Here is a 22,566-nt window from a genome sequence, read left to right on the forward strand (position 1 = left end):
ACCACCCGCTTTTAAAAGAAAAGTCTTCATTAAGAGTTTATGTATTTTAAGAGCATTTTTGTATTGTATGTAATTTTTGCTGTTAGAAAGTGTTATTTTAAAATTTATCCCAAGAAGTATGGCAGTTGTGATATCAATTATTGCAAGGATCCGTATGTATGCAGTAGTGAATAATTAGGAGGATGAAATATTCATCTCTCATTTCCAGAAAGAGAAAACAAGTTCTCTTTTACAAAGGCAGGATATGTCAAAGTATAAAGTTATACTGTAATTATTGTAATATCTGGTGAAATACTACAAAACAACAATAATGAGTAACTGAAAGGGCTGCTCCTGGAGTATAAAACTAGCAGAGGTTGAGTTTCTCAGTATCTTAACTCCCTTGCCTCTTCTCCCTTCCTTTTAAAAGGCTTGCATGTTTTTACTGTATTAATCAAAGTACTTAGTAAGATTTCTGTGGTTGTAGCAAGATAGCAGGCTGTGTCAGTCCATCTACAGTTGATTTCCAGAGCCCACCGGAGACGAAGGTTGGGTTCGTTTGCTGTAGGTCAGGGTTTGATGGAAGGAATGCTGCAGGATCTCCTCATTACCAGCCTGACTTCGATGTCAGGAAGAGTTTTCTTCTTTGTGTGTAAACATCCTTCATCTGTTGCTGCCAGGTGGAGATCAAACCGCAATGAAACAGACTTTTTCCTTAAGCGAGGGTTGTCCTTAAAGAAAGAACCTTCCCATTCTTTAATAACTTCATCCACTTTTTCTGTCCTGAAACAGTAAAGCAAATGTACTTATGATCCTTCAGGCAATATGAAATGTCTATCTCCAGAACTGCTTTCTAAGTGTAGAGAGAAATTGCATAATAAAATGTCGAGTGATTTTAGACAGGTACTGAAACACAAGAAGGTGTTGGGTTTTTTCACATGCTCCAGAACAGATAAATAATGGGTGAGGATTCATTATATTCTTGGGTTTGTACTTTTAACTAGACAGGGATACAAAACCACTGCTCTAAACACAACAAGCAGTTTGTTTCCAAGGAGAGATTTTGGAATCCAGGCTCTAAAACCCTGCTAGAAACCTCCACAGAGCAGTGGGCAGGACAGAATTCCTGCATCTGAAAGCCTTCAAAATAGGGAGGAGAAAAATCTAGTTCAGATCCAAAGCTCAACGTGTAGATCTCCATTAATTAAGAAAAAAAGAAAAAAGGGCAGAAGTAATACACAGAGAATTGAAGCCCTGTCTGATCCAATACCATTTAGGTACTGCAAATCCTGTTGATTTAATCCTCTGAGTATGTGTCAGGATCTGGATCTGAGAGTCCAACTCAGGGGACCTTACTCAAGTAAACTACCAGCTGAGCAGTGCTGCGCAAATCTGACATGCTGTGTAAGATGACCAAAGCTCATGTAGGAACATAAGCTTCAGGTATGGAATGTGTATGATGGCATTAATTTTAATCAGGATTTCTACACCTTTTCAACCACTGATTACAGTCAAGTATTAATGGCAGGGCGCACTACAGTCTTTTTTAAATGCAGTGTTAAATGCTAGTCCTCAAAAGAGCTTGAAGAGCAGCAGGAAAATAATAGAAGAATGAGGCAATCCAATACTATTAAAGTAATTTAAGGTGAATAATACATACTAACAGTCTTTCACTTGCCCACTCAGGAGCCAAGTTCTTCGTTCCCTGTTTGGTAATTGGTGAAATGTAAGAGTTTCCAAATAGCAAGTTAGAGCAGCCAAGCCTGAATTTATGTGCATAAATATGCCCCAGAGGGACTTTGCAAACATGGTAAGGGCTCTTCTGCTTTCAGCCTTAACTAAATGAATTATTCATAGTTTCATTCTTGACAGAAATAGAAATTACAAATCAGAAACATCATCATGATATTGTTAGCTTATGAAGTAAATGCTAATAAAAAGAATTTTAAATTTTAATTTATTGAAAATCAGGCCATTCAATACCCCTGTGAGGACTATCACTGTTATTCTGGAGCTTCTTGGCTGTATGGCCGTGATATGAGAGATACTAAATAAAGGAAAACTCAAATCTACTGAAATACAATGTCCACCATTTACTTCTAATTGTTATTTTGTTAAAGTCAGGATTATCTTACTGTACAGTGCCACGAGCTTCAGCGCTTTCCTTCATAACGTTTCCATCTAGGATTGCTTGTTTTGTCATCAGTTCCACCTTCTCAGTTTCATGTTTCTTTACACCATCTATAAAAGAAAATGCAGATATACTAGGCATGCAGAAGAGTAGGTCAGGACACAGAGACATTTTTCCTCCTCCTGTATTGGAAGAAGATCCTTTTGTAACATCCAGTAATTTGTCAATAGTTAGGAGCCTCCATTAGGGCCATAATTCCTGAAGGTGAAAGGGTCAGAAACTCACTGGAAGGCAGTGTAAAGGCAATCTTGCTAGTGGTCGGCTTTTTGTCATCCTTGGGGTTGGGTACAGAGCAACGAAACCTGCAAAAATAAACATTATTGCAGTCACCTAACAACTCTGAATTACTTTAACCCAAACTTGTCTTATGAACAGCTATGAAAAATCAAAAAGAGAACTGTGAGGAGTCCTGTTTGACTGTAGCAACTCTCTGTGAGGAGTTCTGATTCTGAGCATAGACTTGAATAAAGTTACTGAAATTGGCTATGCAGTTTCATCATTCTTTTCCAACAGTTCTGAGTTTGTTGTGTTGTGGGAAGTCCTACTGAATTTTATTAGTACTCAATTGTGTCTGTTTTCATAGTTAGAAGCCCCTGGTCTGGAATCTTCTTAGGCAAATGTGTGAGGTTCCTAGGTTGAAACCCTGCAGTTTCTGTAGAAAGGACTGAGGGATGCAGTGAAAGATTTCAGAATCACATGCCTGGCTTGTGAAGATACCAGTGCTGGGTGCAAGATGTGGTATTTTGCCTTTTCCCTGTCTTCCTGGTTGTTTACATTTGTACAGCTGCTTTGTACAGCTATCTAAGGATTTTATACTGTAATTTTTAAATGATTGGTTCATGTGTTTACAATTATTTCAACAAGAAGTTCTGACATGGAAGATTGAGTACTTTTTCTCTAAACAGCAAGTACCTGTTCTCTTCTTGCTCAAGCAGACTGCGATATGTTGCTATCTCCTCCTCCAGTTTCATCCTCGTGTTCAGGAGAATTTCATGCTCTTGAAGCTGTTTCTCAATACCTCTTCTCACTTCCAGCAGCTCTTTCTCTAAGCCTTCAATCTCAGCTTCTAAATTCCGTAGTTGTGCGTGGTACTGCTGCTCTGTGGCACGCAACGAACGTTCCAAACCCTTTTCCTGTGAAATGCAACTCATATTTTAAGGTTTGGAAAGCGTATGAGTAAAGATGTTTTATGTGCTTTTCATTAACAACCTGTGTATTTTTACACTGGTTCTTTTAAGAATATTCTTTAGGAGCAGAAGTACTCCTAGTACTTTTGCTGAGAATTTTTGCAGTAAAATCTTTAGTAATTTAAGATAGGATAAAAAAAACCCATAGCCTTCTGTTATACCAGCACTCCACTACCATTGATTGTGCAGGTCCCTGGCTTTGCTTGTGTGGTTAAAATGATATCCAGCTTCACACTCTATCAAAACTGAGCAGTCTGTCTGCTCTTTGTGGCTTATCTGTGTTACTGATTTCAGCATACTGCTGACATATTTTGTCATGAATCAATTGATAAATTTGGTCCACACATTCAAAAAAAGTTCTAAACCTGATGTGAATTGGTTGGGCAGAATGACTGGAGACCTGATGAAGGAGCAAATATGTGTTTGGTGGGGGTGAAAACATGAAAACACACGTATGTTCAGTGGCTGCCCCTGAATCAGTACGTATGATACCCTTTAATGTGAGCAAATGACTGAGTTGTTGCTTCTTGGTCAGTGCTCTGGACAATGAGCTGAAAATCCACCCCAAAGCTACACATTTCCGTGTGGTGTGATTGTGCTCTGTAGTGGATGTGACTGTTACATAAACTGAATTGTGGAGTAGTTTTACAGCAAAAAATAAGAAGATTAGTTTCATTTTAAGAGTTTTCAGGCTTCATGCTGTCGTGCTTACCACAGCATGGAGGGATTCAATTTCGATCTGCATATGGTGCCACTGCCGTCGTGCTTCGCAGAGTTCTGCTCTGGCTGCCTTCAGGGCTTCTGCATCTCTGTCCATTCTTAGAACTGCTGCTTCTTCTAGCTACAGGGGAGTATAGAAAACATACCACTGCTGAAAAAGTAGTCAAGTAATGAAAGTAAAATAGATACATAAAAATCACTAGTTGGAATGTTTTGGGAGTAATATGAATTTGTGAAAGCTAACAGTGCTGAGTTCATAGTTTATGTACCGTGCAGATGGGGATCCATTATCCTACTGTGTTTGGTGGGCACTAGTTGGTCACATCTTTCTCCCTAACATATTTGTTGTTGAGGAATTCCCACACAAATTAACCAGATGTGTTTAGACCTTATTCACCTCTTGAGTAAATAGGCTTAACTTCATGGAAACTAGAGGCGTTGTTGTCAGTCAAAGCTTCCAGGTTTGCATAAGGTTCTTTGGTTTTAATGTGTTCTTGCTTTCTAAGAAAAGCTCTATAGGGAGGGAGCACTGTTGGGTGATTGAATGAATATGTCACAACTGTCAATTGCTCTAATTATGGTTTTGCCTGACCTAGTCATTGACTCGATTTCAGATTGTCATTTGAGAGCAAGTGCCTCCATTCATTTAAACATGAGTAGCATGTCAAACAAGCACTGTACTGTGTTTGCAAGAAAATGTGGGGGTTTGTTTTTTTCTTTTCTTATGCTATTAGAAGTAGTTTATTTGACTAACCCTGAGGATATGCTGGGTCATTTTAGACTCAGGCTCATCTTTGATTTATGTCATATGTTCATGCATTTAACTTCCAGAATGATTGTTTCGCTTATGAAAGCCATTTCCCCTTTTGATTCTGAGTTTTACTCTAAGTGGTGAAGAAGCCATAAGCACTTGAAACGTTACATGCTCTTTTGCATATTTTACTGGTTTATGTTGGTTCTTATGCCATCAACTCTAAGGAAGTAAACTCATTAATCCAGGTCTTAGGAAGCAATTAAAAAAGTATCTCCCCACCTGCCCCCCACCCCAGCATACTAAACTATTGGAATTTTACTATGCCATTGTTTTGGTGAAAAAAAAATCTAGATTTGGCTAATTCACAAATGAACACTCAGTATTTTTTGCTTATCCTTTTTTGCCTGGTTACTGCAGAATTTATGTGACAAGATTATGTCAGTGCACATTGTCTGCTTTGTGCCAAACACAAACATAAACTTGGCTTAACTATCTGGTTTAGGGCTGCTGTGTGCCATTGGAGGACTGTGTAGATCAGCCAGATCAGCAGGAGTCTGGCCTGTGGTTAAAAAAAACCCTCCAGAATTTCTGCAATACCAAAGTAGTACAACAGAGTGATAGAATACCTCATTTTCACCCTGAATTTCTTGACATTTTATGCCTGAAAATTGTTTTGCCATTTTATTTCAAAGCTTAGTTGGTTTTTAGAGATGTTTTGTAGGTAAATCTCCAATAGTAGCATTGTGTGTGGATATCATTTAATCAATCTGTATGAAAAAAATTACATTTACTGAAGAATATGACATAGTTTTACTGTGAACAGTATAAAATAGCTCCTGAAAAGGTACAGTTTTCTTTAACACAGGTACTAGAAATGGTAAAGCTTTCTGTGTATAAATGGATTCTTTGCATTGCCTTTAATTTTCCTCTGGGATAACTAAATGTTGCTAGAGGTTACCAGGTTACAGCATATGCCATCAATTTTTAAATCACAAGAATATCACTGCTGCAGGCACAGAACAACATCCAGATGAATTACACAGCATTCCCTTAGTGTGGATTCCATACCCTACACAAAATCTATTTCCATATCTTCCACTTCACATCTCACTGCAGTAAAATCAACATCCCTTCCCCGATAAGATGCTGCATTGAAAAGGAAATACTGTACCTCATAGAGGCTGAGGGAGGAATTGTATAGACAGGGGTTGTCTCCTTCCTCTGGAAGGTGTATGTCTGCATGAAGTCATTACCTGGGTCCTTGCTGAGATGATGGTCTTTATCTGATTTCTGGTGATGAGCGTTTCATACTTTGCCCTGATCTCATTGAGGAGCTGGGACAGATCCATTCTCCTCCCATCCTCCACCTTGGCTAACCGAACCTTATTGATAGGATGAGCCGGGTGCTGCAGAGCCTTCACTGCCTGCAGTGAGAGAGAGGGAGAGGCAGCACAGGCGGGTTTTAAAGCTGCAGAGTTCTATTTCTGAGGATGCACTGGAAGGTCAGAGGCTTTCAGTCCTTTCAAAAAGCAAGTTTAGTAAAGCAAACATCTTCCACTTTTGCAGCTATTAAAAGAATGATTCCTAAATTATGTGCCAAAATGAACATATACAATGTTTTTATGGCTTTGTTACCCTACAGCTTTGGTGTATAACCTCAGAAAAGGGAGGTTAAGAGATAAAAAGCGAAGGACAAAATTACAGCTGCACAGCATGAGAGTGCGGTTCCAGAAGGGAAGGGAACAGCTTCCCCTCCATACACCTGTGCTGGTGGCAGTGCTGCTGGGACAGCACTGGAGCAGGTTATTTAGGGATGTTACAGAATTTCTGTCCTGGAAGGTTTTGAAGCCTCAGCAGGACAAAGCCTCAGGTGTCTGACCAGGTCTAGTGTGGAGGCTTGTCCCCCTTTGAAAAAGAGCACCGTTGCGATGCAACACTGTTCAGTTCACCTTTCCTGGCAGCTACCAGGGACATAGAAAGTAGAGGTTGCTGCTGTGTTGTATTTTCTGCGAATAATTCATTTCCTGGCTCAGTGCTGCTACTGTATGATCCCAATGATCTTGTCTGCTAAGAGTGGCTCTTGCCTATTTTTCAGAATGTTTTCAGTAATGGGCAACACAGATACTTCGTTTAAAAAGTCGGTAACAGGAGAAAAAAAGACTGTAGACTTTTACAAAATGCTCATCTTTTTAGAAGACAGAGTATTGTACCACTTAAAAGTCTCCTTGGGTGCATAAGGCTTCCTTGTTCTTGGCTCTGTCCGCTGGCACATGTAAAAGGATCCTGTGTTCTGATTTTATTTTTCTTAGCTGGCTGTTTTTCAGCTGACCTGGACTGGGATGAGACTGTTTTGTTGTCCACTATATTTTCGACAAGTGCCTTAAAGATTTCAGTGTTTTGTAGTTCTAAAACCAAAATATTGACAGTGTTTGTCATTGATGGTATGATAAAAGTCACATAAACACATTAGGATCCATCAAACACGAGTCAGATACTATATATTAGGGTAGTGCAAGCGTTAATAGGAAGAGCAAATAAGCACTTGAAATGTTATTTAAAATCTTCCTTTTTCTTTGCATTGCAATACTGATTGTTGGCAGTTTGCTTTCAGTTCCTCGGGACTCATAGTGCTTTCTGTTTACATCAGGCAAAGTTGCTTTTTTCAGGTGTAAACATGTTAGCAATTGTATCTTTACTCGTATTCATGCACTTTTGAATTCTAGCTACTTTCAATGTTCATATTTCATTACAAATGTTGAGTTTTAGTTAACTTTATAGTTTAGATACTGTGCATCCGTTACTTGGATTCTGTGATACAGCACAGAGTGCTACAGTGATTACAGACTGCTTTGGTTTGCCATCCTTGCTTTCTCATGAGACAGTAAACAGCTGGGGTGGTTTTTAGATCTTACCTACATCAGAACAACACCCTTGGCACTTTCCAGTCATTTCTTAGATCACAGTGTTAAATTTGGGACAGGGTTATGGTGTATGGAGGCAGATCACACCATTATTCAGTATCACATAGAAATCGTCAGTGTTTTGGCTGGAGAACAGAGGTTTGGGTGTGTAAGTTGTTAAGGGGATTGTGTTCTAGTTGGTAATTTTGCTTTGGATGAGATTCCTTTTGCTGCTTAGTTGAGCAGGCCATCAGAAACCAGGAGCAGGTTGCAGCCTCACTGGGGAAGGCATTCTGGGATGGAAGCTGCAGGACCCTTCTTCCCAGGGTGCTCCCAGCCTCAGCAAGGGGCAGTTCTGTTTTCAGAACAGCTTTAAATGATAAGTTATTGTGTATTCCTTTTAAACAGGTTTTTTAACGTGTGTGTTCTGATATTGAGTTAATTTCTTTAAATGAATGGGGAGCACTGTACCGTGCACATAGCACATGGCAAAGCAACATACCCAGCACAATGGCATGTGTGGGTCAGGAGCAGCAGTCCTGGGTGAAGAATAAAGGGAGACTACTATCTTAAAGCTTGTTGAGTGCTCTTTATTAGTCAAGAAAACTGAAAGAATAGCAAAATTATTATATGTTAACTACTAAAAATGATTTAAAAGCATAACTAATTAAATGGGTGCACCATATTTCTAGCTATTGAACAAAGAATTGGTGATATATTCAAAGAACACCATGAAAATATTACAGGTAATACCAGTAGACTGAAGCAGAAAATAAATCACCATGACTGCTAAGAGTGAAAAGGCAGCCTTTGTTTTAGGTAAAAGAATCTTAGTAAAAAGCCAATCTGTTTTTATCATTTCATAGAAAAGAACAAAATGTATTTATCCATTTTGACTTTGAAAGAAACGTGGAGTAAACGGATCCTTCGCAGTATCAGATCGGGCCTTAAATCTTCTCTTCGACTTCCTTAACGTGGGATGCAACAACTTTTCCATCTACCACTTCTTCGACAATTGTCTTGATCTTTCTAGTTTTGGTAGGATCTAAACATCATAAACAAAGCAAAAATATTTATGAAAGTGTTAAAAATGAGAAATAAAGATCAGCATGTGTACATAGACAGTTACATCCTTTTCAGATTGGCTTCTTGTTACAGTGAAGGCCGTGGTGTAGTTAAACAGAATAGCAAGTATTATTTGTAAGAATGACTTCAGAAGCAAGACTTCGTTCAATCAAGTTTTACCTACCCTGAGAAGAATCCAGTGATTGTGTTTGTGATTTGGATCCTGTCAGGGATGAGCTTTCAAATATAACTCCCTGTCCCGCAGTCCTGAAAGCGAATCAGAGACAGGCAAGATTGCAGAGTGTTTGTCAGGGTCAGGAGAAATTGCATTAAACTAATACATTTAAAGTATTTAAACTAAGTACTGAGCAGAATGGTTTCTTCTCCTCAGGTAAAATATATCTGTTTTATTTCAGAAGAATTGTATGTGCTTTACTGTATTTTGGTACCGTTTTGTTTTACCTCTTTTTCCCAGCAAAGACATCACTGCACAAAGAAAACAAATTAGTTACTCACACAAACTCGCCATCCAGCAAGCGACGATAGGTTTCAATCTCCATTTCCAGCCGAGTCTTGATGTCTAGAAGCTGCTGATACTCTGCATTCTGGCGCTCCATATCGGCCCTGACCTGGAAGAGCTGAGACTCCAGGTTCCCAATCTGAAGTTGTATTTGGGAAAGCTGAGCACAGTAACCTCCTTCTGTTTCTGCTAAAGTGTCTTCAAGGGATTTTTTCTGTGTAAGAAGGATATTAAAAAATCTCTGATTGAGGGGAAAAAATATCTTTACAAAGACAAAACCAATTGAAATAGTTTAATGGGAGTAAGTAATAGCCTCATTATTTAGAGATCTCAGGTTTTGTCTTGAAATAGCAGCTTGAAAACTGGCCTTTGCTGCTTCACTGAATGTGAACATGAAAGTTCATCTGCTTTACAACATGCTACTTGCAATTGAAGCAGATCTAACAACACTCCTGAAGTCGGAAAATTGACTAGTTAGCAGTTTCCTCAGACTGTACCATGGCAAGCTGAGACTGTAGCTCGATTTCCAGGCTCTGCAGAGTCCGTTTTAGATCTGTGATCTCACTCCTTCCTGATTGGAGCTGCTCAGTATTGGTGGAGATTTCCCTTTTCAGCTCCCCGCTCTGAAATGACAAGGAAGAACAGGGTGTGTTTTACCACTGCACATACTTAACTCATTTTCACATGTGTTTCACTGAATGTGTGTCTCTGGTCATTACTTTCTCATTGAACCAGGCTTCGGCCTCTTTACGGTTTTGCTCAGCAATGACTTCGTACTGTCCCCTCATCTCATTCAAAAGCTTGGTCAGGTCAGTTCCTGGAGCAGCATCCATTTCAACGCTGACTTGGCCACATGCGCTGCTTTGGATACCCTGAAGCTCCTGGAGAGATTTAAAATAAAGAAAAAATGCTATCAATAGATGAGAAGAAAGTTCTACTGAAGATAAACATATGAAAAAAGAAATATCTGTGATATAAATTCTGTTTCAATAAGGATCCATAGCTTGTATACATATTTCTTTTGTTTAGTAAACTCACAAAAGAACAGTGAAAAAGCAAATAATAAAACGAAGGAACTGCCACTGGCATAAGGAAATGTTTTGATTTTTCACAGTTCCATCTGCCTTGTTGTGAATTCACAAACAAGCAAACATTTACCTCTTCGTGATTCTTCTTGAGATAGGCCAATTCTTCATTCAAGCTTTCAATCTGCATCTCCAAATCAGCTCTTGTCAAGGTCAGCTCATCAAGAACTCTGCGCAGACCATTGATGTCAGCTTCCACGCTCTGGCGAAGAGCCACTTCATTCTCATATCTGTAAAGAAAGGCATTAAATATGATTTTTTTACATGATAAATGGGGTCAAATGCAAACTACTATTATATATTACATAGTTTTTAATATGAAATATTAATGCAATCACAGCATTTTAATAATTATATTAAAGCACTCTACAAGAAAAGAGAATTTTTAATACCATTTTTTCCCCTTGAAATACTAGGTTTTGTAATATTGAGATATACTTACTTCAGTCTGAAATCATCAGCAGCCAGTCTGGCATTATCAACCTGCAGGATGATTCTTGCATTGTCGATAGTTGCATTAATGATCTGGAATACAATGTTCAGAGGATGATTTTATAGCCTAGTGGCTGTGCAGCTCCATGTAGCCACCTACATAACTGTAATCCTAAGTGCAATTATAATATTAGATGTAATTCATTAGACTCTCTACTGTGAAAATATATAGTAGGTTTTCAGCCTCTGCAAATCGGCATGTTTTGCTTCATGGTAGAACCCTGGTTCTCATTCTATGGCTGCATATCTTACAATCTCTGTAGACCCTGCCAGGTAGTCTGGCTCTTTCAGGAACTGAATTTATCATCCAAGCAATATGAAACATTACAATTCAAACTTTGTTATCTACAGGAGTTTGTAGAACTGGATCCCATCACTTCCTTCTCTTTTCAAATCACGGAGTCTCTCAGCATTGTGCAATCTAGCTGTAGATCTGGTGTTAACAAATTTGCTCGTGGTTGCTGAAAGGACTTTGTTATTGCTATCCAAAATATTATTAGGTGAATTACAACTTTACAGATACATTAAGTACATTGCTTTGCTACCTTGTTTCGAAGATCTTCAATTATAGGACAATATTTACTGTAGTCATTCCCGGACCCAGGGATACCAGCTCCAGAGCTGTTCTTCTCATACCACTCGCGGATTTTGCGTTCCAGCTCAGTATTGGCATCCTCCAGAGATCGTACTTTGTCCAGATAAGCAGCCAGGCGGTCATTGAGGTTCTGCATAGTTTCTTTTTTTGAGCCAGAAAGAAGACCGCCATCTCCAGCACCAGCAGTGCCAAAGCCACCTCCAAAACCAGGGCCGGAGCCACTGCCAAAGCCGCCTCCAAAACCAGCACCGGAGCCACTGCCAAAGCCGCCTCCAAAACCAGCGCCTGAGCTGCTGCCAAACCCACTTCCCAAACCTCCCCCAAAAGCACTGCCTAAGCCACTTGCATAGCTACCACCGAAACCACTACCAAAGCCTCCACCAAAGCCCCCACTGAAGCCAGAGCCTGAACCAAGCATAGAAGCAGCACCAAACCCTCCGCCAGACCCACCACCAAACCCAAGTCCGCTGCCACCATAGCCGCCTCCACCGCCAGAACTGGACACTCTCAGAGATCCCCCTGCAAGTCCACTCCGAGAAGAGAACTGCCGGGGTCCGCTGCTCGTGCGCACGGAAAGGGCCATGGTGCTCAAGCTGCCCGATCTGTTACGTGAAGTGTCCAGCACACAGCCAGGCCTTTCAGAGAACAGCTTAGCCTTTATATAGGGAAAACGGTGGGTGTTTCAGCAGCAGTCCCCACCTCCTAGAAAGACTTTCAATTCTTTCTCTCTCTTCTTTGGAAGGGAAGTCAGTTTAGTATATCCTGAGTAAACTAAATGATGTGTGCCAATCTGAATTGCCAGTGGGAGTGGAAATCTGGTACCCTCCAGGTATTTGCTCTCTGAGGGGAAATGGGTGGAGTGAGCTGAGACATCAGGATAATGCTTTGCCATGTGCAATGGAGCATGTAAATTTCTTTTCGTGTTTAAACCCTTCCTAAATAATTTTCTTTGTCATTACATATTCATTGCTTTCTTGGTTTGGGTTTATTATTATAGAAGTATGCTAAGTCAGTGGAATGATCCCTTTATATCACACTTCCCAGCGTGCGTGTCAAAAACGTTTGCTTCTCATCATGCTTTTCTGGCATGAACCTCTGTCAGATTAGTGCTCCCTGTACATTTAATAAAGAGCAAGAAAAATGATCAGTAAAAGTGTATGAAAATGCATATGAACATTCAGTGAGCTGTAAGTTGATCATTAATATGAAAACATAAATACACTTCATTATACCAAACATAATTTGTCATTGTGTTTTCTGCCCTGAATGTTTCATAATGGAAATAACTCTGTGTAATATGCATAGCTTATGCCAACAATTTATACTTTTGAGGTGAAATGAAGCACTTGTTTCTTCTGAATAGTTTGCTATTATCTCAAAATAAGGAAAATTATTTCTGTATTTTATATGCTTTTTATAATGTAAATCTAAGGATCAAGATCAAATATAGCGCTTCTGGTGGCAGTATTAGGTATAGAAACCCTTCAAAACCAATCGACTTTTCTTTTGAAGTTATTTTGGTAAACAGAAAATAGTTTTTTCTTTGTCCTGGCTTAATTATATAATTTGATTTGTCCACTGCAATGTTTTGATTTTTAATTTATCTACATCAGGAGTATGGGTGCTTTTTGGGGTGGAAATGTATTATGGGCAGTAGATCAAAGGTTTAAGTAAAGCGTTTATGTAGAACTGAATTGATAGCCCGGCGTCAGTGACTCATGGTTGTGAAAGTAAAGGATTAGTGTCTTTGGCAGCTGCTTATGTACAGTAAATAAGGCATTGGACAGGTGAGATTTCAAAAGGAAGAGGTTTTTGTGTTTATGCTGTCAAGAGGAAAAGGTGTACTCCTTGGGCTGAAGATCTGGGTGTGCCATAGGAGACTCACATCGAACGGGAGAGCATACGTGTGGTTATTGGTAGGGAAAGGAGTAAGGAGATGGTGGTCTGATGGCAAAATATATTCTTATTGATAAAATGTCTTTGTCTGCTGTAGTTCCTGGTGAGATAACCATTGACAGATAGTGAAAAATAATAAATAGGCTTCTTCAATTAATTTATTAATTTTAATTTATTATGAAATGCAAATTGACACTTCCTATTTATTTGAAAACCAGTTTTTACTGAAGTGAAGCTGCCTCGCGTTTGAATGATAGTTCAATTTCAGAAAAGGTGTGCTGAATCAACATTTTAATGCATTTTTAAGAACAAATCCACTCCAAATGTGCTAGTACATAAGAGAACCAAATAGGCTACTAATGGTCAGATTGCAATGAAAACAACATGTTTGATAGAAAGTGTATAAACTGTATCTGGTAAATTCTTTTTTGTCAAATTTTGATGGAGTGTCCATCAAGGTTCCAGGAGTAGCAGCTCTCTTCTAAAAAATGTTCACCTATTAATAAGTTGAAGTTGTGGGAAAAAATAAGGCACTGGATACTGAAGTGAACAGTGAAAAAGCGAAGAGAAATTCCTCATAGTGCTTTCAGAAGAGCCCGTTACTATTAAGAGCTTTTTAAGCACATGAGGAAGTTTTGTCCCACGTCTTCATCTAATGACTTTCACCAGCTTAGTGCTTTGAAACTTCAACACTAAACATTGCTTCAGTATTTCTCTAAATTAAATTCAGATTCTTTTGAAAGCAACAGCAAAATCATGCTGTGAGTCGTTTGGCTTTCTAATTTTTACCAAGCAAGTTCTTTAATGTAATTTTAAGACTGTGATCTAAGTGAAAAGTAGTGTTTCCATTTTTATCTGTCTTGGAAGCAACTATACATTTATTTGTGTTTTTTTAAATCAAGTTATTTAGTCACTATGTAAATAAACACAAAATCTTGTACTTTTTAAGTTACTGATTTTTATTAACACTCCCACATAACAACAGCAACGAATATTGTTGGCGATTTGCCTTGATTTGATTGTTTGGCATTTTTCAGCCCTTTTGGGTTTTAGGGAGAATTGGATTGGATTCTTTATAAAGTTTAATCTTTTAGTTTTCACATCAGCTCTAAGAATCTCAGAGGCATCTCCTCTCTGCTGGTGCCTTTCACATCTTCTCTTCAATTTCTTTTACCTCAGAGGAGACAACCTTGCCATCAACCACCTCTTCAACAATTGTCTTGATCTTCTTAATTTTACTTGATTCTGGTAATGAAAGGGAACAGAGAATTAATTAAATGTGAGGTATGTTGACAGAAGAATTTCACTCGCAGCAATTCCACCAATGAGAAAATAGCTAAAGGCATCTTTTCAGTGCACAGTTATGTGAAGTAAACTTTTGGGGTACTCAGCATACGGTTTCTCTTCCTTTGAACATCGTGCATGTTACCTATAATACTATAGTGGACATTATGTTGAATGCCTCTCTATCCCTCCTGCTAGATTTGCTTCAGTTCAGTACAAACCTAGGAATAGTCTTACACTGAAATGAATATTTTTGCTATTGAACTAGATGCTTCATTTAGGAGCCTAGTGTCCCTGTATAGTGAGTGGAGAGAAGCAGATGCTTCTGCTGTCCTCCAGAAGGTTATGCAATTGTTCTTTGCCATTCTCTTGGCTCTTTGAGGAGCCTGTGCTTTTACTGTGGGTTCCTGAGTAACACACAAAACCAGGGTTTGTATAATCCCTATAGGTTATCTATTGTGCAGTTGATACAAGATTCCACTGATTGATTATTTGCTTTGAAACGATGTCATTTTCTATCAGGCTACTTAGTTCCATTACATTTCAACAGGCAGCCATCAAAAACTAAGGAAGTTGGAGTGACTTACCTTTTTCAAGCTCTGCTACAGATAGATCCATTTGGACACTTCTGTTCAAATTATAAATAAAACAAATGTAAATATATGGCACCCAACATGTTGAGAAACACCCTTGTACATTTCCTGTACATTTAATCAAGACCTTCAACCAGGTGAAATTAATCGACAGGCTGGTTTCTGCAATGTTATGACTTCAGCTCATAAAGATATGCCCCAGCTAGTTCCTGAGCCAGAACAGCTGAATGGGCAGAACCCTGGGGGCGGGGGGGGAGGGCGGCGCAGAAATAACCACTCTCTGCCTCCTGTGCTTTCATCAAAGCCTGCTCTTTTCACTACAGAATGTGGGATACTGGACTCTTGAATATTTAGTGTCAGCTCACTTCCACATCTTCAAAGTTTTAAGTAGCTTGGCTGCTACTGACAGAGATAGAGTAGAGCCCAGGTTAGCCCAAGGCTGCAGAAGCTGCAGTCATTACAGTTCTGGACAAGTTGATCCCAGATTGAATTAATGACAGTTAGGGAGTGTGAACATCTGGCTAGCTACTCAGCTCACAGAGTAACGGTGTGTACATATGCAGAGGCTGAGAGAGACAAACTCAACTGACATCTACAGCAGCTTCTGAAAGCCAGCACGAACTGCAGCCTGCTCCAAATATGCAGTTGAAGCTGGGCAGCAGACTTCCCCCCAGCCAGATGGAAAGTGGTGGGTTTTACACCTCCACCTTCTGTGAATACAGACTATTTCCAGTGGTGTATGCTGTCTTATGGAACTGAACAGACAAGCAAAAGGTGGTGTGTATTTCCTCACCCGCTGTCCTCTCCTTCCAGCAGGCGGCGGTACGTGGCGATTTCCATTTCCAAGCGAGTCTTGATATCCAGGAGTATACTGTACTCGTTGCTCTGACCCTCCATGTCAGCTCGGAGTTGCCTCAATTGAGCCTCTAAATTGGCAACTGCTTCCTGTATATGGTTTATCTGGTAACGGTAGTGTGCTTCGGTTTCAGCCAGAGTGTCTTCTAAAGACTTTTTCTACAGGCCGTGAAAAGAACAGAGATGTATTATTCAGGAGGATACAATTTTGCTTGGAAAGTCTCTCAGTTTTTATATTTATCTGTGTATTTATCTACTAAACACAGTTCTTAATACAGAGCACTTGAAGTATTTACCATGTTAAGATGGGACTGTAATTCCAGCTCCAGATTCTGGAAGATCTGCCTCCGCTCAGTGATCTCTTTCCTTTGGACATTCAGCTGCTCAACATTGATTGCTACTTCCTGGTTCAGTGCTTCAGTCTGAAATACAAAACCAGAAGGTCTGTGAACTGCACCTAGGCACGACTAAGGCTCCTACTGATCCTTAAGTAATTGGCCTTACCTGCTGTTCAAACCGTTCTTTGGCTTCCTGGCGGTTCTTCTCTGCCATTTCTTCATATTGCCGTCTCATGTTTTCCATAATAGTTGCGAGATCGATGCTTGGCACAGCGTCCACCTCTACAGTAACTGAGCTGCCCACCTGCTTGCGCAGGCTGTCAACTTCCTGCAGCAATGAGGATTGGATTGGCATCAGCTATAGGAACCCTCTAATCCTCAGTATAGTTCAAAAGTTACAGACATAGAAGTAATTCTTAAGTAGCACCTCAGGGCAAGGTAACTTAATCACCTTGTAAATACTGGTTAGTGCACCTCATGTTAGAACATTTTACTTATTTTATAGTATCATAGATAAACATATTATAAAACAATTATTTCCTCTGGACCAGATCTATGGAATGAGTCATGGTTCCCGCTCGTATACTCCTATGGCATAGCAGCTCCTAAGCCACACACTATTCTTAAAGACCTTCACTCAATTCCCTGACAAGGAATTTACACTTTTGAGTTGATGGTATGACACTGAGAGGAAAGCTTGGGAATATGCCATGATTGAGGTTATGTTAGTGTTTAACAGTCATCTTGAATTAAGAATTTCAGTTTGTGTCTTTACTTGACAAGGGAAAATAAATCATGGCTATTTATCATTCTTAGCTTTGTAGGTCTTTGAAGCTATAGATGTTTTGCTGAGGGTGAGGTTCAGTTTGAGCTCAGACTCCCAGGAGAGACGCTGTGAATGTATGTAGCTGCATGAGCCAGAGCTCCTCTTGCAACCAGCAGAGACCAGAGGGTGTCCCTGCTGAGCTGCCCGTTGGGGGTTTGCTCTGCAATGAGCTGAATCACTGCCTAGGCTGCATGTGTTTTACTGACTGTCTCTCAGTTGGTTGTAATAGAATCATAGGTGCATTCACATAGATAATATGTGAGTGGGTAACTAAATTTGGAAGTGCTGATCTGGGGCTGAATCCCACCATAAGTGTAATATTCTTTCAGAATAACCATGAAGATTTCATTATTCCTAGTGAGCCTGAGTTCCTGCATGCCACTTCAGAAAGAATCCCTCCCTGACAGTGTTTGGCTGCACTTACGTCCTCATGGTTCTTCTTAAGAAAAACTATTTCTTCATTCACACTTTCAATCTGTGACTCCAAATCGGCCTTTGTCAAAGTCAAGTCATCACGCACTCGCAGCAGCCCGTTAATGTCACTCTCCACGCTTTGCCTGAGCTGGTATTCGTTCTCATACCTGTAAAATGAGGCTTGTTTTGTCATCGTGAAAACACAGCTGTTTGATGCAAAGGTTACATTGGTAACTAGGACAGCTTTATTGTAAAATGGAAAGTGTTCCATTCTCAGCTTTGATACTGGAAGGTGTCATGAAGAAGAGAAGCATGAAAGAGAATTTATGAAATTAATGTGAACTTACTTCAGTCTAAAATCATCAGCAGCCAGTTTGGCATTGTCAATCTTCAGGACAAGCTGTGCATTTTCCAACTGTGCATCAGCAATCTAAAAAGGAATCGTTGAAAAGTGATGAATCTTTGCCCATAAATGTGCACTGGATCCATTTCTAGAAATGAATTCTGCATGTGGCCTTCATCTTTCTTAACTTTAGCTGTCTGTAAGTCATCCAGGTTTAATGTGAGTTCCCTTTGAAGTGCACAGAAGGAATTAGGGTTTTCCAATAGGCAAACTATCCTGTTGTAGGTACATAAAATAGTTGGGACGAGCTGCTGTCTGTAAAGGATCTGCTTTTAAAGGATGGAAAATACGACTGGTGACAAGTATGAGGGGAAAGATTTAAGGAAGTTGACTGGAAACATAATTTGACAAACCTGTCAGCTGATTCTGTGGGACTATGATTGTTTGCAGAGTAATTTACTAGTTCAAGTAGTGATCTGTTATTTTTCCCGAGCATTTGGCAGTCTTTTCTAAAAAAAAGCCCTTTAAAATCTAGAGATGCTGAACTATATTTAAATATGTAAATTACCATCAGTATTTTCGCTAATTAAAATTACCTGAGGCAAATAGAACAGAATGAATTTTCACAGATGTTCCATGTGTGAGATTACTCACATCTGCAGACGTATATCCAGTATTACAAATTATGTAAAGTCTGTCAGGAATTTGGATCTGATCAAAAGAAATTATTTTTCTCTTTCTGAGACAACTGCAATTTAGAGAAAGTACATTTTCTGCAATAGATGATTATCTATCTCCCAGATAATTGCAATTCCTATCTTTATAGATGGCTATATGAAAGCTTACCTGACTTTGGAGTTCTTCAATGGTTTTAAAGTATGAGCTGTAGTCATGCCTTACAGCTACAGTATTCTTCTCAGCCCACTCCTTGATCTGCTTTTCGATCTGGGAGTTTGCCTTTTCTAGGGAGCGCACCTTCTCCAGGTACGCAGCCAGGCGGTCATTGAGATTTTGCATCGTTGATTTTTCATTGCCAGCGAGCAGCACGTCGTTACCGCTAATATTAAGCTGGAAGCTGGAGCCTTGTCCATGGCCGCTGCTGGTAGATATGCGAGTGCCAAAGCCACCGGCTCCCCCATAGACACTGGGTGCCTGGATCTTTTGGAATGACATTTTCCTGGAGCTCATTCCACTGACACTGGGGGCAGGAGGTTGGAAGCGGGTGCTTGTACCCCACTGAATGCTTCGGGTAGAGAATGCCATTTCTCTTCTTCGTCTTCCAAAATGGAACAGCTGAACCTACACAGCGAGCAGCTGGAGTGAAGAACAGTCTGTGCTCTGTAACCCTTTATATTGTGCTTCAAAGAGGAAGCACAGGGGTAATAAAACCCCACCTCTGTTGGTGGGGTTTATTACACATTATTACATGTAATGTAACTGGTGTCAGCACAAATGGCTGACAGGATATTGCCCCCACACCCCATATAATGCAAAAGCATTATCTGTGTTTGAGACTAACTCCCCAAGTAGTTTGGCTTGCTTTGTTTTTATTTTGAATAAAAGATAAAACACAAATAAACTGTTGAATCATTTATAACAGTATACCTGCAGCCATACTGTCTATCGTCCTTTTGTACAAACAAGTAGATTCTTACCCCTTTGTGCAGTGCTTGAAATGAAAAGGAGAATTGACTGTGTGTGACAAGAGACTTAAAATATTTATGTTTGCAATCATGTAAATATTTCCGTTCAGTAAGCAATAGTTTGGGCCTCAGGACAGTCTAGAACAGCGTATTAGCAGAATTATTAGAAAGCAGGCATCTGTAGTTACCATGTTAATTCGTTTTATAGTGAGCACAAGCCAATATAGTGCAATTAGAAAGTGAATGTTGTAGTTAGCATGCATTGAATATGCATTCAGATAGTATTAGAAAACTGTTACAAGTTGAACTCTAGCTTTCAGTACAGTTGGAATTAAGCAGAAAGACTAATGCTTTGCCTGTAAGTAAAGTAATAGGAACAAGACTGCTGGGAATCTTCATTGCCCACTTGATTTCATATGAGATGCTGAGGTCCACAGAGTGACAGGAGGCATTGAGATCAAGCTTCCAGCACAGCCAGCTCCAAGCCCTCCTGTGTGGCTGAAATTAAAGCCAACCAAGTATCCCTCCTGCCTTGCCAGTACTACAGATGACAGCCAGTGAGTCCCAGTGCTGGACCTTCTGTCACTAACCTGGGTGCTGCACTCAGTAACGGTCATCAGCTGCCTTTGCCCGTGCACAGAGAAACGCAGCCATCCCACTGCTAACTGCACTGAGGTTCCTAAACCAACTACAGTGTGTAGTTTTGATACAGAATCTGCAGAGAGAAAATGGGAAGCAGGGGCAGGAGCTGATTGCTGAGGGGTCATTAGTGCTGCAGGGGAGCGTGTGGCAGGTGTGCGTTGAGGCCGTGTGTGGGTGTAGTTCCTTGGGGCATTGCATTGACAGTATGTTAGTGTATTATTAATGTACAGCTTGTCAGGTAGAACAATTAACACACATTGTTTTTACTGGTGGAAACAGCTGCTGTGCGTACTGACATTTTATGAAAGGAAATTGGTGAGGCATTAAGCTTTGGAGTCATTAAGCTGTATATTGGAGCATCTTCAGGGTAGAACATCTAACCTGAAATATTAGGGAATGGGTACTGGTAAGTTTTTAAAGTTCCTGTGCTACAGATTAGTCTAAATAGCATTGGATCAAGGCAAAGAGTTGAGCTGTCAGGCTTGGCTATCCTGAACACACGTGTTTCCAAACCAAGTGACCGGAGTTCAGGGCAGAACGTTTTTGCAGGAGGATGCTGTGAATTGTCTTTGGACCTTGAACTTCTTTGGGTGTAACTGGTAATTAAAAACATTTATGACAGTTAAAACCAAAGTACACTAGCCATATCTATTGGGTTGTTGCTATAGAAAGTCATCTTTTGGTCATTGAAAATACTTTGAGTAAGAATCAGTCGTGGTAGTAGGTGGAGCTTACACCTTTAAAGCAGTAAGTGGAATACAAGAGATCCTGCTACGGTTACATCTCTTGGCTATACATTTCACTGCCTAGATCTCTGACAGCATTTTATGATAGTCTATTTAAGAGCAAACTTTCTGCTTTGTCTTCTTAATATTCGTTAAAATTAATTTCTGTGTTTCCTTGATGTTATTTTTTCTAAATATCACATGAAGATTCCATCTTTAATTTGTTTGGGTTTTTTTTCCCCATTTTTTCTTTGGTCTCATCATTTTATATATGCTTCTATTCAAAAAATAAACTGGAAAATTTGCAAGAATATTTACTAAGATTAGGATAGGTGGTGTTCATACCAGAAGTGGGATTTGCTCCAATTTTTTGTTCAATACAGGGTTTTTTCATGGAATATATCTTGAATGGTTGCATAAATCGCTAGAAACTGAGAGTGAACTGTATCTGTACTGGTGAATGAATCAAAGGCAAGACCCATGGACTGGCTGAAGGGCAAGTGGCTCATCATGTCTCACATCTGCAAAGCTCTACAGTTGTCATCTAGGAGTGGTCATCACCCTCTGCTTCCTTCAAACTATGCCCATCTTGGAAGAGTATGGGCTGCTGCCTTACTTCTATCTCATTGGTTGTAACCGTGAGTTATCTAAATAGATGTTGAGCAACCTAATCATGCGTTATCTGATACCTGAATTTTAAGCAATGTTGAGGAAATACTGTTAACACTTTACAGATGTTTTAGCTCAGCACAACACTGTCCATCTCAATACTCAGTTGTGAATTCTCTGTAGAAGACAGTCTCTGTATTCATGGATAACACTTCCTGCCAGTGACATGCTCAGTTGGGATGGTTTGTGTGTGGCCATGATGAGGCATTCATAGCAACACTAATAAATTGTTTGATTTCATGAAGAACTCTCTCCTGTGAGACAGGATGTTAATGCCTGTTAGAGAGCAATGAAGATCAGTCATGCAGGGCTGTGATAAGATGTGCATGCCATTTAGCATTACTCACCTTTACTAGCCAGTAATGGGCAACCAGTCTTGAGGGTTCAAGGAAAAAAGGCACACCCAGCTCTGGTTCTGCTTTTATGCTGCCTTTAGGTAGAACATAGGCTTTTCTTTTGCACAACTTAAAGACTTAAATAAAGAAACATCTTTTAGTTCAGTATTTAGCCATGATCCATTCTAGGAGTAAAATCCAATGCCCATTTATTGTATCGTGCTGATCTCAGTTTGGATTTTGTGTCATGAATTTGAATGCGGAAGATCTCTTCCCATTCAGACCCAAAAGTGCATTCAAGGAAGAGGAATTCCTTGTCCAATCTTCCAGCCATATTGCAGTATTCAGTATTTGTGCCTGAGAAATCCCCCTCCTTCTCTTCTTAAGCTACTTGTGAGAAGTTACTTTGTGATTTATGCCATACAACTGGTTTACAACCAAGGGAACAGTTATAAAATGAGCTCTCAGGGGAAAATCAAAATCAGTTTTTAATGTAGATGTGAGCCAATAGCAGA

At 39.8% G+C, this 22,566-nt stretch overlaps 3 protein-coding genes across 3 annotated transcripts; all 3 read right to left on the reverse strand.

Annotated features, from left to right (window-relative positions):
• Positions 1–548: 548 nt before the first annotated feature.
• On the reverse strand, positions 549–6,201 carry KRT222 (keratin 222; the record flags this gene model as incomplete). Its single annotated transcript, XM_084275748.1, has 6 exons — positions 6,085–6,201; positions 4,070–4,198; positions 3,083–3,303; positions 2,396–2,472; positions 2,115–2,220; positions 549–762 (listed from the first exon to the last, which is right to left on the reverse strand). The coding sequence occupies exons 1-6, from the start codon at positions 6,178–6,180 to the stop codon at positions 549–551; spliced, it is 843 nt and encodes a 280-aa protein (XP_084131874.1). The 5' UTR covers positions 6,181–6,201.
• Positions 6,202–8,678: 2,477 nt separating this feature from the next.
• Positions 8,679–12,071, reverse strand: LOC311201362 (keratin, type I cytoskeletal 12-like; the record flags this gene model as incomplete). The annotated part of the gene is made up of 8 exons (XM_084275743.1): positions 8,679–8,776; positions 8,981–9,063; positions 9,313–9,530; positions 9,814–9,939; positions 10,036–10,197; positions 10,475–10,631; positions 10,844–10,926; positions 11,439–12,071. The coding sequence occupies 8 exons, from the start codon at positions 12,069–12,071 to the stop codon at positions 8,679–8,681; spliced, it is 1,560 nt and encodes a 519-aa protein (XP_084131869.1).
• Positions 12,072–14,531: 2,460 nt separating this feature from the next.
• KRT20 (keratin 20) lies at positions 14,532–19,210 on the reverse strand (the record flags this gene model as incomplete). The annotated part of the gene is made up of 8 exons (XM_084275368.1): positions 14,532–14,629; positions 15,256–15,296; positions 16,055–16,275; positions 16,413–16,538; positions 16,621–16,782; positions 17,705–17,861; positions 18,042–18,124; positions 18,884–19,210. The coding sequence occupies 8 exons, from the start codon at positions 19,208–19,210 to the stop codon at positions 14,532–14,534; spliced, it is 1,215 nt and encodes a 404-aa protein (XP_084131494.1).
• Between the last annotated feature and the right edge of the window lie 3,356 nt (positions 19,211–22,566).

Source organism: Gallinula chloropus (genome assembly GCF_964237585.1).
Source record: "Gallinula chloropus genome assembly, chromosome: 26".
Lineage (NCBI taxonomy): Eukaryota > Metazoa > Chordata > Aves > Gruiformes > Rallidae > Gallinula > Gallinula chloropus.